Raw genomic sequence first — 18,068 nt, forward strand, 5'->3', positions numbered from 1 at the left:
CTTTCTCCTTATCAGACCAAGCTTCTGAATGCTGAGATGTTTTGAGACACAATGACGGGAAACCCAGCTGTCCATCAAACCCTGCTCGCACCAATCCATCGGACCAGTTTCTTATTTTAACATCAGAGGATGTTTAAGCAAGGAGGATAAAAAAAAACCAGGCAACTATTTCTTGTGATTTATCTTTCCCATTCTAAATATTTAAAGACTATGCTTATGAATTTTCTATCGCATGCGGAATACCAGCTCATCACCTCACTTTAAAGCACAGAACCATGAAGATCACCATATACATATACACAAGACAAAAAGATGAGCATTACTGATCATGTTGATCTTATTCACACTTCCTACTTCCAACAGTAAAAATCTCCCACCTCAATTCACAAACTGCATTTGGTGTTTTTTTCCAGAGAAAGCAACTTGATCAACAGAACAATAAATCAGTGCCACCTAGTGGAGTCCCAAATGCTAACCTGGGCCACAGCTTCCAAAACAGACCTGTCTCTGTACTGTCTTCAATTTAGGACCTCTATAACCATCTATATTAAAAGAAAGCAGAAACAACTCAATAGGGGATCCCTGCAGCGTACACTGCTGAGCAAATCCATCCATAAAACACGCACTTAAGTCTTCCTCAATTTCTAGAAATCGGCAGGAGCCACAAAAGAACACCAATACCATCTTCAACGACAGCAGAAACTCATCTTTAGAGGCTACTGAGCATGGAGCCAACAGTTCTGGAATTATTTTAAATATCAGCTAAAAATTAACAGAAATGCTCACTATAAAGGAAAAAAACATTGCATCGATCTATCTTCCCAGCAGTTTTGAAAATAAGAATCTATAAAGAGATTTAATGTAGTGGTATCATTGGGAGGTTTAACACAGTGATGTAATCGCATCTTATGAAAAATTCCCTTGCTGCGTGATTCTGTATTTCTGGCTCAGCTCCACTGCAAGGGCACCACGATCATTTATCTGCTACGTGAAAGCAAAAACTACTACTGTTAACCCACCCACCTCTGAGTTAATTCAAGCAACGTTTGCATGAGCATCCCTGCTTCTGTAAAGAGTTAGGGTTGTTGCTACACGCTCAGTAGAACGAGAATCGCCAAGTCCATCCGCAACACCGCACATTAGCTTTGTTAACACTTGTGTTCGGAATCGGTTTGAACCACGTCAAAAGCTGTTATTCCATGCTCACAATGCATGAGGACAGTGAGGTGACCATCCTCACCCAGTGTTCTTCACACCAGACAGGAAAGAAACTCGATGCAGAAGAAAACCCCAAACCAGTTCAGATCTTTACATATCTCAACAATTGATTCTTAAAAAAACAAATACATCTCAAAACATTATCTAATTTCTAAGGCCCGGTGCACAAAAGCATCCCATAGAGTGCAAGTGCCATGTCCCAAAGGAGGGAAAAGTAAATCAGATGATGCAACGGAGCCTTCCAATGCCTAACACAAGAGATAAAGGAGCAGCAGCATAATCAAAGCTACCCCTATTTCAATGGACTTGCTTCTGAGCCCTCTAACTGTAAGCAAGACAGGAATCTGGTAGCGGCTGTTGGTACCAGATCATCTTTAAGGTCCCTTCCAACCCAAGCTATTCTAGGATATGTTGTCCAGGGTGGCCCGGAGGATAACAAGATCAGACCTCACCTCACCTATAAAACGTGCGGCAATTAAAACAGTGTTTGTCCAACAACCAAAGATGAGAACGCTTCTCTGCCTCAGGACTAACAAAATGAACTCAGCCCAAACCAAACGGGAGCACACAGCACAATATAAACCAAAACATCATCAGCCGTGGTAATGTAATTCCAGGCCCAGCACAAGATACAACTGTTTCCATTGTTAAAATATCATTTCTGGGTTTTATGCAATTGTAAGGAAGGCTACACAAAATAGAAGCTATGGGAGAATTACCTGGCACTAGAATAGACCAGAAAGATAAAACATTATTTACAGAGCAAAGCAAGAAAAATGCAATTCCTTGGAGAAGAACCCACGCATCCAACCACCCATTCCTTTTCGTTGGTGTAAGCTATGCATTCTTTTCTCATGCCCCTCCATTTTACTCACTTTGCAAAGGTACAGGAGACCACAACCACAGAGAAGTACTTCAAACAGCGAGTACAACGCACAGTTATGGGTGAAATAGCAAGATACGGTCAAGAAGCAGAAAGATACTGAGCCACTCCACAGTTACAACAGGTTCATGTTTGTCAAGGCTTCCACATATCCAAGGAGTGAATTATACATCCCGTACACAACAAAGACTACATTTTCCTTCTGAAGCGTTTGTTCTACAGTCTGCCACTTTAGCAAAACACACATTAATTTTACAATTATGTCCAACATTCAGATGTTCCAATAGGAATAGCGAGTCCCAAAGAGCTTACATTTGCAAATGCTCTCATTTAGCTCAGATATGGAAATCTCTCTGAATTTACATCAAATATGTAAATGCAGATACTTTAAAACACTTCCAATCTGATGCAATGTCAGGCAGAGATATTTTTAGTCCTAATCCATTTAAAGTGCTAAATTCCAAGGGAATCAGCAGCACGGCTTTCACTCACCACCTCAACTGAATTCTTCTGGTCCCACTACTCACTGCAGCCTCCCAGAAAAAGGAGATAAGATAAAACCGTTCAACTGATAAGAAAGTATCTTTGTCCTTTGTTTTCTAATACTTGCAGGTACTTCTGTATGTCCCAATAAATAATAAATCATAATTGCATTTGCACACAGAAAACACTGCAGAAACACGTAAATAATGCAGCACCTTAACATACAAAACATGTTCGTGTGGGATTTGGTATTTTTATCTCAAGTCTTATTTGCATCAAACCAGTTCAGGTTCACGAGACACAGCTAAAAGAAACCCATAAAAGCTTCTGAGCATGGCACTGATCATTCTCTAGAGCCAACGAGGCCACTGCAGCTCCACAGCCACCAGGAAACAGAATCACACATTCACGGATAACCACAACAAGAAGGGACAGGGACTCGGGACACGTTGAGTTTGTGATTTCATTTAGGTCTAGAGCCATTCCCAATAAACAAGTATTCACCATAAACAAATGGTTTCTTTTAACTAAAATAACCTTTGAAATCAGAACACATTGACTTCCATCTCTTGATAATTGGCATACTCCGGCTTTTCTTTGGGGGTGAACATTTTCACCAGGGTCACAGCAACTACAGCAAAGAGGTCAGCAGAAACGTGTATGTATTAACAAGAAAGGTATTGCTTCCGTTTGTTGCTGTTATATGAGAATAGCACAACATTTAGAGTTTTCTCATTTACAAGTTATCATTTTAGCAATTAAATGATGAACACCCAACACCAACAAGCTTGTGCCTACCAAGTTTATTTCTGCCACTGTTGTATAAGCAAACAAACTCATGTTATGGATAAAAAGAGAAATATTTGAAGTGTGTTTGCCCTGTGACTATGCACAGGACAGGAAGAATACAAGGTAAACCTCCTTCAGCTATTGTTTCAACAGCTTTTGCTCCAAGTACTGAGACATTGAATATTAGGGTTGAAAAGATGCCCTATTTAGTAAGATAATGGAAATGTAACTGCTTCAGAAAAAGCGTATTAAAAAGCCCACAGTTCAATTAGAACCCTTCAACACACTGCAAGTTATCTGCTGGCACAGAGACTGAGTAAGAGAAGCAATCATGCAGGTATGAGCTAATGCATTATTTGACGGTGCTCAGATTTGCTGGTGGTAAGTGAAGGGGAGGATTTTCATCTCACAACAGAACAGAACCTAAGTGTGAAATACAAGAAAATGTTGACAAACGAAGTGTTTTAAATACTAACAGTATGAGGGTTTAGAAGAGCTGAGAGCATCCAGCCAGGAAAAGATCACTACAAACATAAATTTTCTATACTTTTTCCTAACCACCCACAACAAATCACTATTGGAAACAGCACATCCAAGGCGTTTTAGTTTGAGCAGTAAGACAGTTCTTGCGGGGGGAAAAAAATGCTTCCTCCTGAGACTGCTTCTTTCCTCTTTCTATTAAACCCCTATTTTTCTCAGCAGGTGTAACATGACCACACCTCATTCCAACTCATACTCAGTGGTAAAGTCCCATCTTTGGCCGCGCTGCACATCTCCGTTCACCCCGAACTGAGTGATCGCTCTGAACCCTCCGCAGCGATGGTGCAGGTGGGGCACTGCCTAACAAAATCCCTTGGGACAGCATCTCAGGGCAGCCGGGATCCCTCCTGGCTGTTCCATGTGACTGCTGCGGATGTGAGTCACGGCTTTGCACACGCACCTGAGCACAGGATTTACCTCCTATCACCTGAGAGCAAATGGAACAAGAGCACAACCAGAAAAAGCACACTTCTTTGCTAAGAATAAATGCACCCTATCAACAGAAACACCTATTTTCAGGTATTTACACAAAATAACTTTTATTCTATTAAAGAGAAACATTTCACAGTATTGCCTTAATCGAGAGCTAACATTCATGCTAGCTTGAAGCAGAAAATTACAGCCTTTTCCTAGCTATGAACACAAGCATACACTGCAGCGCTTCATTCTTTGCTTTATTTTTGTTCCTAAAGCACAAACTAAATCTGCTCGTACAAACAAAGTATTTTATGAAATACTCATTTCACAGAGAAATGGAGAATGATGATAGAGCTGACCGGCCAAAGCCACAAAAAAACCCCAATGGCAAAGCTGGGAAGTGAATCCACATTAAATTAAATCTCTATTCCATCTGCCATTCCTCTTCTTACAGGCCAATGAGTTTTCTTCAGAAAAACTCGAGCTTAAAGACCGAGGCTGAAAAAACTCTGCAGCCAATCAGCTTTTCAACTGCAGACAAAAATCCCTACAATAATAAATGAGCAATTTGTCCAAAACCGAGAGATAAAGAATGTTTCTGCTTTTTCTTGTAGACATATCCAAAGACAAAGCTAGAACGGGAAAAATGCCAGTGAGCCAAGGGCAGCTCGAGAACCTTCACAGGTCTGAAGGTGTGAAGCTACAGCCCAACCCAGACAGAAGGTCTGGACCACCTAGAGTCCTACAGACGGCAACAGGCAGAAGAGCTCAACAGGACTCATCATTCAATAAGGTTTGTCACTTACACCAGCTTTCTTGGTACCTCTTAGTTGTTGCACTCCACAATACATGCATACACATTTTATTTTCTTAATGCTATCCTAATATTCCTGGCTTTTTTTCCTAACCAACACCACCCACTCGGAAGTAGATAATAAATACTAAATGCCTTCAAGCTGCATCCCACAGATGATGAAGAGAATTAACTCCACGAGGACTTAGGGGACTATGGAATAATTCTGTCTGGCTGTTCCCAACCCCAGAGGCGTGTTACACTGCTAACGGATTATAATTTGAAAACACTGGAGCTGAAATATGGTTACAGTGCTCTGTTTTTTTCAGTTCTGCAGGCTTATAATAATTTAATAAGTTACTTGGGCAAGCAGCTGCTGATTATATTTGTCTAAAATGCTATACACAAGCGTCTGATGACTGTTTCTCTCGGTATTAACGTATTCAAAAACACAAAATGAAGTTCTTGAAAAATTATAATTAGCCAATACTGTCAGCACGCATTTTGCATGCTCGATCCTGAGCTGCACAAAATGAATGTTTTAAGCACATTAGTAAGTGTTATTTATACCCACAGCTCGAGAGAAAGTTTTTCAAAGGGTTATTTATGAGGCTTTCAAAGCACACACAGGAGCGCCCTGTGTAAGCGCATTGTTTTATGACAACAATGCCACAGCTTGCACAACAACCCAACCGCTACGGAGTAAGGCGGCGATCATTAAAATGCATCGCATGGAAATGGAACGTCGGCATCAATCGTATGTACTATTTGCTCTTACATTTAACCTTTAAACACTGGGAGTGAAATGTGCTTTATGTAAACACACAAAGAAAATAAACGTGCGGAATCACAGGAAGCGCATCGCCTTGATGGTTTGGGGTTTGCCCTCCCGACTGTAGATGTGGTGACCGCACGGCCAAATGGGCAAAGCCTGTCCTCTATGGACATCTTTCCATGTCTACCCTTGCGTTCATACATGACAAACCCAACCATCTAAGCAAAACACAAACAAGCATAACAGTCTATCAGAATGCTCTCCCTTCCCTCCTGCACTGGCAGCATAACCAAACTACACAAAAACTCACACTCGCAACAACCTACTCCACTCCGTTGAGCTAAGAAAATACCATTTTGTCTTACAGATGGCAACAATAACAACGTCAAAAGCTCCCTTCTTCTCATTACTCTCTGGAAAGACTTTTTCAAGTTAAAAATCAACCTTAGTCCAGCGAGAACATCACCACTCAAGATTTTTCTGCCATCTTTAGTTCATAGGAAAACCATTTCTACACCTTCTCCTGGCTGACACTGCCTCACTGGGAACCTCGTGAATTCCACAGCAAAAGGGAACTTGCTAACATTTTTCCAGTGGAACGGAATGAAGGTATTTCAGTGTAAGAAAACATGCCTGGGTAGCTGATAATGCAAGGGTAAAAAAAGGAAAAGAGATACCAAGGACTTCAGCAAACATCAGAGCTCAATATTATTGATTCAACACAAACATATGATTAACATCTCCGGATCTGGGAAGTGATTGTATGAGCTGCAGTTTTTCCCTTCAACAGATGCCTATTTCTCCATTGCCTCCAGTAGCAACGATACCACCAGTGGAATGGACTGGGTTTCACCTGTAGCTCCAACAGAAGCTGTTCATAATGTTTCTTACGACCACCACAAGCACAGACTCCATTTGGAGGCCAATACTCTACTCACTGCGCTCCTTCCAAACTTAAGTTCCCACTGTAGTGTACTATATACACTCCCCTTTTATCCACACATCTTCTCATCTAGGATTCAAAGCCAAATAGTTCCGATGAGCGACTGCCCTCAAACATCTCTACCGCTCCCCGAAGTTCACATTTCAGAATCTCAGAACGAGAAGCTTTGAGGGCTTTTGTGACTGTCAGATGCTTTCCTTGGTTACACAAGGATATTTAATGCAAAAGAAGAGAAAAGCCCACTTTTCCTGGGTTTGCAGGCAGAAGCGAAGGCGTACATACAAAGCTCATCACCGTGTCCCCTTACAGTACTCCAAAGCAACAGCTGAGGGAATGAGAGGCACCTAATGAGTCTTGATAGCCAGAACACCCTCATCCAACCTGAAAACTTCCCAATCTTTACATCTTCCACATGTTTCCCAAAGGCATCACAGCCTAGAGTTTTGTCCGCTGCGTCCATAAAAGGCAAACACCGAACAATTCACCGGTGTTTAACGTCAAAGTGCCTGATGATGTGGGGTATCTGCACATCGGAGAGGACCTCGCATCCTGCCAGGATGAGTCAGTCCCCTCTTAACCCTACCCCCAGCGTTCCGGCTCCTTACAAGCCAGGACCGCTCCACATGAAACACGATGACCAAATGGGACCGTTCTTCCACAAAACACTGCGCTAATTCTCCTGCATTCAGTCTCCCCACTTGAATGGAATAAAAACCCTTTTGAGAACAATTCCAATTCCCCCCCTCCCCTTTTTTTTTTTTCTCAGGCGCTATGGGATTCCTCGGAGCATGCACAATGCAAATAAGGGAAACGTCCTTTGAAAGGGTGATTAATATGCAAAGGCAGCCTGCTTTTCCGTGGGATGTGAAGAACCACCAACAAGCATTTCCAAATTCTGAGGTTTCTTCAAGTATTGCTGGTGTTTATTTTAAACATAAGATTATGCAATAATACCACACACATTAAGACCAATTTGCCAATATTGTGTAAACACCACCAAACTGGCTGTTCATCCTTTGTGACATATTTAAACGCAGCCTGGAATACCCCAGCTATGCCGGCACTGAAAAAAATGGGACTTAAATTATTTAATCCTTATTAGATATCAATATTCAGGTTAAAAACAGTGCATTTAAAAGCCACTGTAAACAACTGCGCTTTTTTTAAAGACACATTAAAGGGCTTTTTTTAAAAAAAAACTAGAAAGTTTACAACATTAAAAATTAATTTCAGTGACAATTAACTTCTCCATGAACATATGGCAGTTCCAGTAACATCTGAATTACATTTTTCACATAGTTGCCTTGGGGACAAGAGATACAGAACACGAAACATCCAGAAAAGCCCATTCAGATTTGGAGACACCAATTTTCTATTCCTATCATATAAGATTTCCGCCACTATTTTTCATCTTCTATCACCCTGGTCAACTACATTTTCTGTGGTGGTGTTGGACTGATGGTTGGACTTGATGATCTTAGAGGACTTCTCCAACCTTAATGATTCTATAAATAATACAACCAAGACTCTCCTATGGAAAGGAACTGTCATTTCAAGTGCTGACGCATCACAGTCCGCCCAAAATGAGCTCAAAATGCAGTCCAACTACATTAATTGATTCAATTTTATTATAACCCTTTGTTCACCTACTTCCCAACCTTTTCACACAGGTTTAACCGCTCCCTCACATGTGTTTGGAAAGGCATTTCAAGTTAACCAGAATGGTAAATTATTATTAAACATAATCCAGTAATTAAACAAAGATGTTAATTATTGGATACCTTAGTCATAGAATCATGGAATGTTTGGGTTGGAAGGGATCTCAAAGCCCATGCAGTTCCAACTCCCCTGCCATGGGCAGGGACACCTCCCACTGGATCAGGGGCTCCGAGCCCCATCCAACCTGGCCTGGAACCCCTCCAGGGATGGGGCAGCCACCACTACTCTGGGCACCCTGGGCCAGGGCCTCCCCACCCTCACAGCAAAACATTTCTGCCAGAGATCTAATTTTAAAGATTTCAGGGTTGATCCATACCACTGATATAAATAAACTACATTTACATAAGTGCCTATTATAACTATTTTTATAGCAGTAGCTTTACTGATATCACTGAATCGTTGAGGTTGGAAGAGACCCCTTGAGATCATCTAGTCCAACCTGGGGAGACAGCTACAGCAAGTATGGGAAATGAGATGGGTTTTGAACATCTCCACAGATGGAGGCTCCCCGGTCTCTCTAGGCAACCTGTTCCAAGATTCAACTACCACCTTCACAATAAAGGAAAGGGGTTTGTTGTTTTATGTTTGGACAGGATTTCCTGTATTCCAATTTGTTCCCGCTCTGTCTTGTCCTGTCACTGGACATCACTGAGGAAAGGTGAAATTCCTTCTTCATTCCATTCCACCAGGTGTTTATCTACGTTGATTAAGAACCCATCAAGTCTTTCCCAGCTAAACACTCTCAGCCTCTCCTCGTACGCAAGATGCTCCAGTCCCTTCACCATCTCTGTGACCCATCACTGGACTTGCTCCATTAAGTCCACATCTGCACAGAACTGGACAACATAGCCGTACCAGTGCTGCACAGATGGATTTAAAGAACATTAACCTGTTTTGTGTACCTTTAAAATCAATAACAAACTGGGGAAAGGACTTGTCTGGATTGACAAAGACCTAATTGGTGTAACAATCTTAACTTACCTATAAAGAAAACTAAAATACTTTATTCAATATATTATCAGACTGATGATTCCAGAACATGGTCAAGAGTTTCTTTATACGCATTCTGTCCTGGCAAACAATGACCTAATAAGGTGATGGATAGTTAAGTCAAAATAAATCAAATGGTCTTTCCATACGAAGAAATGAACCATTTCAACTATTTCCCAAGTCATTCTACCAAGTTTGTGCTAAATCAGGCAACTCCCAGGTTTCACACCACACCCTGCAGATCCCTGTAGCTGCCTTGTCATAAGATCTAGGATACAAATAGCTAAAGGATCAGCCACGACACGCATCACGTTACTGTCTCTAGCCTAAACTTAATTTTCTTGCATCAGGTTTACAGATATAGGACCTCATCCCCACCATTACGAATTGCTAACAGAAATAGTGGCAGGATCAGCATCTGCCATTCCTTGGTTTGGGTCCCATTGATGTCAAGTTCAACGCAGATCACTGTGGACTGTCAGAGCCTTATGGACCTTTAGCACCTCAAGTTATCCGGACAAGGGAGAAACACGGAACCTGTACTGGAGCAAAAGCGAACATTTAGAGACTTGAGCTGAAAAACCTCTCCCTTATTTTAAAATCTGAGGTCTAATTTTGAACAGACAGTAGAAAGCTGAGACATCAATTTTCAGACACAAGCATCTTATGTTCTTCAAACGTACGTAATACTGCTCCCTTGTTTCTGCTGCCAATACACAGGCCTAAATGATTACTACATCTCCATACTAATTATTCGCCTTTTAAGTGCGATGGCGTAAGAATTTGGGCAACTCATCCAGCTACTAAGTACAGTACTCTATGAATACACCCCACAGCTGCTGCTTCTTCAGAGGACTCTGGTATCTTAACGCAGTTTGCACTTGCCCAACAGGACAAGGCTTCCATTGTTAGCTATTTCCTAAAAATCAGCTTTTCCATCAGCAGCTGTCTGAGGATCTGAAGTTATTAGAACTAAGGTTATTGATGTTCTACATTTGTCCAAACACCAGTTTTGCTAAAGGACCTATAATAGAGATATTCCTCATGAAAAAAAAAACGAAAAGCAACCTCAGATGCCAAGGACGATACTGAGGGCTGATCACAGATCATAGAATGGGTTGGGTTGGAAGGGACCTTAAAGATGACCCAGTTCCAAACACCTCCCACTGGATCAGGGGCTCCAAGCCCCATCCAACCTGGCCTGGAACCCCTCCAGGGATGGGACAGCCATGACTCCACCGAGCAACCTGGACCAGAGCTTCACCACCCTCACAAACGCTATAACCGGAGCTGCCAGGTACCCTTGACAGCTTCAAATCTGTCATCGTCTACCCTGTATACCTCAACGTGTTTTGGCACAAGGTTTTCTTTCATTTCTCCTTGGAAGGTCTGGAAGCTGCAGGTACAACTCATGGTACGGATAGCCGTTCCCTGCCTTCCCACCGTCATCTTAGATACATTGGAAGCCATTGCACTTGAACTGTAAGTGAAAAAAAAAAGTGTTTTAACCTGAAGTTTTCCTTAATTTTTATCTATTCCACTTCCTTTAAGCACCTATATTGTCAACTAAAAACCACAGAACACTCTCATTCCGGCACTCCGTAGGGACTGCCTCCAACACACACAAGTGCAATGTATCAGAAGGGCTCTCAGGGCTACTTCAAAAGGCGACGTTCTAATGAGCAGCTGCATTTCAATACCATCAACTGAAAGAGCATAACGGCACTACCGCCAAACCCACCTAATTTACATCCCTTTGCATCAGCAAGGGCTTTAAGCCATGGTAATGTGTTTTCCTAAACAAAAGACCACAGAGCTAGCAGAGATCTGACCTTCAAATTTGCTTCTGTGATTTCAATGTCTCAAAGTCCATTTGCCTGGTGGCCCCTTTTTTTTTTTCCTTCCAGGGGCTGAAAGTGAAAACCAACACATCAAGGGCTATGAAACCACGGGCAAAGGACACAGCTCAGGAAGGTGGAGATGCCTGGGAGCTGTAGTTCTCTGTACAAACACATTCTCAGCAAAATCATTCCCAGACGCTCTCCCTGCGATAGAAACCTACTGGAGGAAGACAACACAATTTTGTTTCCTCATTGTTTGCAACCTTTATATATTCACAATTGAGTTGTTTGGCTTATTTTATCTATAACATTTTAGATCTCCAAGAGGATATAGAATTAGGGAAAAAAAAAGACACCACCTTTTAACTGCACCTGGAAAACACTGTAACGGTCCCTGCTTAAATTCTTTATAGCCTACAAGCTATGACGCACGCTTCCAAAGACACCAGCTTCTACCACTTTGTATTTTGAACATTCACAATATCTGTTGAACTGTTATTGACAGAGAAACAATACCGAACAGTACCGCCCTGCGAAACCAGTGCTTCAAAAGCCACGCCAAAGAATCAAGAAAACCCCTAGCATTGTGCATTCTCTGTACAAACAGCATCGCCAGGTGTGTTAAATAATGAGTCAAAATGCAGGATGGCCTTTGAAATGAGAATATAAACCGCGCTTTGTCTCACTGAAGCTATTTTCCTGTTCCTCGCAGACTGATGGCAGCAGATGCAGCATCCCCTCCTCCTGCCCAACAATTCGTTCTGGTCCCTGCAGCCAGTCCAGGCAAAGCCGTGCCGTTACCCCCTCTAAAAAACTCCAAACGAACAAACAAACCCCAACCCCCTCCATGCCATTCTCTTATCAACAAGGAGCCAATCATTTATACCCAATGGCACAGAAGTCTATCTTTAAAATATGTTTCTGGAGAGAAGCCAAGAGAAGTGAAGGCACTTTCAGCCTGGAGAGCAGCCACAATCTTTAGTGCTTAAAAACTGGGTATTAATCATTAAATTACTATTAGATTAAATGTCCTGGGAAAAAAAAAAACCCAAACCAAAACAGCAAACAACCCACAGCACAAAAAAAATACACCCATCCCCAAAAAATCCAACGGTCAAGTCAGAGCTTTTCAAGTTCATACATCAAGAGGATAAAAGTTTATACAAAATACACTCTATTATTTAAGAAACATAGTCCTCAGGATGTAAATGCAAGGAGATGAGCCATCTGCTGTGTTTATAAATCAGCCTCTAAATTACAAGAGAATGTTTTCATTTCATAGTAGATTAAATAAAGCATCACTATCACCAGCCATGGGAATAAATACAAAATATGGAATTAGGCTAAAAGATGTAAAGGCACGCTTGTGTTCTGAACCTGCCACACAACTATTGCTCCGACAACACTCTCTTCAGGACTTCCTCACTAAATAAGCACCTTTTGCCTCCTCTTAGATTCAAGCTGCCGTGAAGCTGTAGGGAGGGTTTCTTTATTAGCGTCACCATAGCTGCTCCCCCTCTTCCACTGCCATCTCCTCCAACATCACAGCTCCCAAAGCCCGAAGCAACAGCCTTTCTCTCCCCATCACACACCGGAGTGAGGTCAGCAGGGAAAAGAAGGTACAAGCTTCAGCAGACCAAAGCATCCTTGAGCACGGAAAGCATAACTGATGTGCCGGGTGCTGCTTTTGCCATAAACAGGGCTGCTGCTTTGTTCTGGCTTTTTAATGTTTTATTTGGGCTTTGTGTGCCCCATTTTATGCTGATTTGACAGCCCGGTTCCAGCTGTGCAACTCCCTAGGCACTCTACACATTCATAATTATTATTATTGGATAAACATGTATTCGAGTGGGGCAACAGATGATAAGCAGATCATTTTTCTTTGCTTACTTCCAGCTATTTCCCCCCTGGAAAGAAAAAAACCCAACGCTTTATCCTGCCCTCCCACAGCTGAGAAAGCCTACGTGAATGTGTCACAGATATCACAGAGAGCAGTCTGGCATCTTACAAGGGTTGAGATCAAGAGCGGATGCAGAGATGGTGATTCCAGGGTGTGGCTGAGCGGGATGCGGAGCTCGAAATGGAAAGGCACACCACCACCCTCATTGGTTATACATACCCTCAATAAGCAATAATATCTGTAATTAGAATAAAGAGAAGCAATCTGGAAGCGCTTATTGCAGCAAGAGCTGCGTCTCGTTAAGGACGGGTGTTGTGCTGATGTGAAACAGGTGCCTCGGTTTGGCCACACCGGTGGCCACGGAGCGGCACAACGGGCACCGGAATCGAGCCACGGTCACCGCGGCTGTTGGCAGAAGCCACTGCTCACAGAGAGAAGGAACCAACGCTTTGGGAATCGGGCAGTGAAGAGTTGTGGTTACACTGGAGCGAAGAGAGGAAAGAGGGGAGCGGCGAGATCCGTAACAGTGGCGATGGGAACGAGCAGAGCACGGCAAGGAGGCAGAAATGAGTGCACGAGCTCCCAGAGCAGGGAGTGAGCTTCGCTGGGAAGCAGTTACAGAATGGGGAGCTGGGAAGGGGCTGCGAGGAGCAAAGGCAACGACTGTGGGTGCTTTCAGACACGGTGCTTGCAAAGAGGGGGAGCGGCTGCTGAGCTGTAGGACAGGGAGGAAACCCTGACAGAGCCAAGAGTGGGCGCAGAAGGCTCTGGGAATGCTTCCCAGCGAGTGTGGATAAGGACAGCGCGGAGTATGGAGGATGCCAAGAGGGAGGTGGCTGGGGCGGTGCCGGCACAGGCGTGGCCGTGGCTGCGCACCCCCTCCCCATCGGCCACAAACCCCTCCTGTTATCCCCATGCATCCCATCCGCTGCCGACCCCTCCCATTCCCCCCATCCCAATCCACCACTGACTCCTCCTGTTGTCCATCACCTACCGACCTCTATCCATTATTCCATTACCCCCATGCTCTCCATCACCCGCTTGACCCCTCCTGTTATCCCCACGCTCTCCATCACCTGCCAACCCCCCCCCATTATCCCCTCACTCTACATTACCTGCCAACCCCATCCATCATCCCCACGTTCCTCATCACCCCCAGACCCCTCCCGTTATCCCCATCTTCCACCAACCGGTTCCATCCCCCCCAATAATGGCACAAGGTGGGTCCCCCCCATAGATTCTCTCTCGCACGCAGGAGTGCAGGGGACCAGCTCAGCATCTTCCTCTGATCCCCACAATGAAACCAACACGACAACGGCAAATCCACCGCCGCCGCCGCCTCCTCCTCGCACGGCGACACCATTAACACAGCGCACGTAGCATCTCCTCCACTGGCCTTTTGCATCCCCATTGTCTAGGAATCACGGCACACGGAGCCCGGGATCCCGCAGGGGAGCGAGGCGATGCTTCCCAACGCACAGCATCCTTCTCACCTACCCCTCTCCCCTTCTCCTGTCAAATTCCCAGCCCCATTTTTCCTTTCCCGAGAACAATGTGCACAAATCAGCACAGCAGGAAAGGCGAGGGACCCCTCCAGGGGATGCGCGTGTCCCCCCCATATCCCAGCGGTAATGACAAGGTTCACCCAACACCAAAAATGAAGGGGACCCCACCATGGGCGGTGTCCCCCCTCCCTCCCTGAACCCCAACAATAACGCTAAGGTTTACCCGACACTGGGAAAGGGGACCCCACCAGGGGCTGTGTGCGTGTCCCCAAATTCCAGCGGCAACAACAAGGTCTGTCCGACACCAAAAGATGGGGGCATCACCCCCACCAGGGGCTGTGTGTCCCCCTGAACCATAGCGGTAACGAGGCCCGCACGACACCAAAAAAGGGGGGACACCCCTCGCAGGGGTTGTGTGCCGTGTCCCCCCCAAATCCCAGCTCCAGCAGCAGGGTCCGCTCTATCCCATTGTTCTGCAGGAGCTTCTCCAGCCTCAGGGCAGCGCCCAGCCAAGCAGAGCCCCCACCCCCGGCAGCACCCCTGCAAACCCAGGGCAGCACCCCCAGCCCCGGCAGCACCCCCAGATCCAGGGCAGCACCCCTGCAAACCCAGGGCAGCACACCCAGATCCAGGGCAGCACCCCCAGATCCAGGGCAGCACTAGCCCCCAGAGCAGCGCCCACCGGGTGCACCCCCACCTTCGCAGTGCCCCCAGAAGTGGGGCAGCGCCTACTGGCTGCCTCCTCATCTTTACCACACCCCCAAACCTGGGGTAGCTCCCACCAGCTGTACCCCCACCTTTACAGCACCCCCAGTCCCCAGAGCAGCATCCCCAGAACTAGGGCAGCGCCCACCAGCTGCACCCCCCCCTCTTTGCAGCACCTCCAAACCTGGGACACCGACCATGCAAACATGGAGCAGCTCCCACCGCCTGCACCCCAATCTTTGCAGCACCCACAGACCCGGAGCAACTCCCACCGGCTGCACCCCAATCTTTGCAGCACCCACAGACCCGGGAGCAGCTCCCACCGGCTGCACCCCAATCTTTGCAGCACCCCCAACCCTGAGGCAGTGCCCACCGGCTGCACCCCCAGCCCTGGGGTGGCTCCCACCGGTTGCACCCCAATCTTTGCAGCACCCCCAGCCCCCATAGCAGCTCCCACCGGCTGTGAACCCTATCTCTGCATCACCCCCAGCCCCTGGACCAGCACCCCCAGACCTGGGGCAGCGCCCATCAACTGCTCCCGCACCTTTACAGTGCCGCCAGCAGCTCCCAGCGGCTGCACCCCAATCTCTGCAGCACCACCAGCAGCTCCCAGCAGCTGCACCCCAATCTCTGCAGCAGCCCCAGCAGCTCCCACCGGCTGCACCCCAATCCCTGCAGCCCCCCCAGCCCCCGAGGCAGCTCCCGCCGGCTGCACCCCCACCTTTGCAGCTCCCCCAAACCCGAAGCAGCGCTCGTGCAAAGCCGGAGCAGCTCCCGGCGGCTGCACCTCAATCTCTGCAGCCCCCCCCAGCAGCTCCCCCGGCTGCACCCCCCCTTTGCAGCCCCCCCCGCGGCGGGCAGAGACCCCCGCGCATCCCCCCCCCACCCCATCCCCGCCGCATCCCTACCTGCAGCTCCGAGCAAACACAACGTCCAGGGCAGCACGGTGGCGAGCAGCATCGCAGCCGCCTGAGGGGGGGAAAGAGAAGCAGGAGCCGGCGACCTCGCCTCTCGGTGCGGGTGGGCAGCAGCGGCGCCGCTCGCTCGCTCCTCGCTGCGCGATTTTTCCCCCCCCCCCTCCGCGCTCCGTTAACGCGCACCGCCCGCCCTGATTGACAGCCGGGCCGCAGCACCGCCGCGCGCCGATCCCTGCGCCGGCCGCGCCGCTCGCGCCGCCGCCGTGTCCTTCCACCGCGCGCGCCTCAAATAGTGCGGGGGGGGGGGGTGGGGGGGAAGGCCATGGAGGGGGCGGCAGTGGGGGGCCTTCGGCGGTGGTTGAGTCCCAAAAATGAAATTAACGTTATCCCCAGGAAAATTAACACCCCAGAAAACGAACATGCTCCTCCCCCAAAATTAACATTACTCTCCCCTAAAAAAATGAACATTTTTCGCCTCCAAAATTAATATTGGTCTCCCTCAAAATTAACTTTACTCTTCCCTAAAAAGGGAACATTATTCGCCCCCAAATTAACATTACTCTCCCCTAAAAAAATAACATTATTCGCCGCCAAAATTAATATTGGTCTCCCTCAAAATTAACTTTACTCTCCCCTAAAAAATGAACATTATTCTGCCCCAAAGTTAACATTATCTCCAGAAATAGAAATCAATGTTCCCCTCCCCCAGAAATTAAAATTATTTCCAAAATGAGAAATTATTATTCCCAAGAATGAAATGAATGAATTCACTGGAGGAGGAGGAGAATGTGAGAAGGGAATTATTTCCCTGCCCTTTCGGCCAGCGCCTGCCCAAAGGCACACCTGAAGGAATCATGGAATTGTTGGGTTGGAAAACAACCTTTGAGATCAACAACAATCTTTGAGATGGAGCCCAAGCGTCCCCATCCACCACCGACCCATCCCTGAGCACCTCACCTGCCCGGCCTTGAATCCCTTCCGGGGATGGAGGCTCCACCATCGCCCCTCGCAGCCTCCACCAGGACTCAAGAGTACTTTCAGTGAAGATATTTTTCCTAATATCCAATCTAAACCTCCCCTGGTGCAACATGAGGCCGTTTCCTCTCATCATCCCATTCCTTATCACTTGGGAGCAGAGCCCGGCACCCACCTCACCACAACCTTTCAGGGGCTGCGGAGAGCCATGAGGTCTCCCCTCAGCCTCCTCTTCTCCAGACTGAGCAGCCCCAGGACCCTCAGCTGCTCCTCGTAAGACTCCTTCTCCAGAAGGCAGGTGGGAACCCAAGAGAGCAAGAAGACGACCATTCTATCACCTCCCATCCTTCACGTGGGTTTTTGTTCCATTTTTGCATAAGGCTGCCAGACCCAGACCCAGCTCAGACATCTCAGAACCTGGAGCTTCTACGGGAAGTGGTTTGCTATAGTCAAGACTATAAATGGAGGGAGGAACTCCCAAGTAACAAAGGATAGGACAAGAGGCCTCCAGTAGCACCAGGGGTGGCTTAGATTAGTTATTATGAAAAAATCCTTTGGTAAGAGTGGTGAAGCCCTGGCAGAGGCTGCCCAGGGCAGTGGTGGAGCCTCCATCCCTGGAGGGGCTCAAAAAAAATCACGTGGCCATGGCACTTCAGGACGTGCTTTAGCAGGCAT

The 18,068-nt window shown here is 46.5% G+C and overlaps 1 protein-coding gene across 9 annotated transcripts in view; it reads right to left on the reverse strand.

Annotated features, from left to right (window-relative positions):
- Nucleotides 1–16,622, reverse strand: part of NCAM1 (neural cell adhesion molecule 1) — a 117,864-nt gene extending 101,242 nt beyond the window's left edge. For 3 of the 9 annotated variants that reach the window (XM_054086816.1, XM_054086815.1, XM_054086814.1), the window contains exon 1: nt 16,410–16,622. In XM_054086816.1, the coding sequence (XP_053942791.1) occupies nt 16,410–16,461 (52 nt within the window). In that variant the 5' untranslated portion in view covers nt 16,462–16,622. The remainder of the gene's footprint in view (nt 1–16,409) is intronic. The other 6 variants (XM_054086821.1, XM_054086820.1, XM_054086818.1 and 3 more) reach the window with 3 other exon arrangements.
- Between the last annotated feature and the right edge of the window lie 1,446 nt (nt 16,623–18,068).

Source organism: Cuculus canorus, chromosome 23 (genome assembly GCF_017976375.1).
Source record: "Cuculus canorus isolate bCucCan1 chromosome 23, bCucCan1.pri, whole genome shotgun sequence".
NCBI lineage: Eukaryota > Metazoa > Chordata > Aves > Cuculiformes > Cuculidae > Cuculus > Cuculus canorus.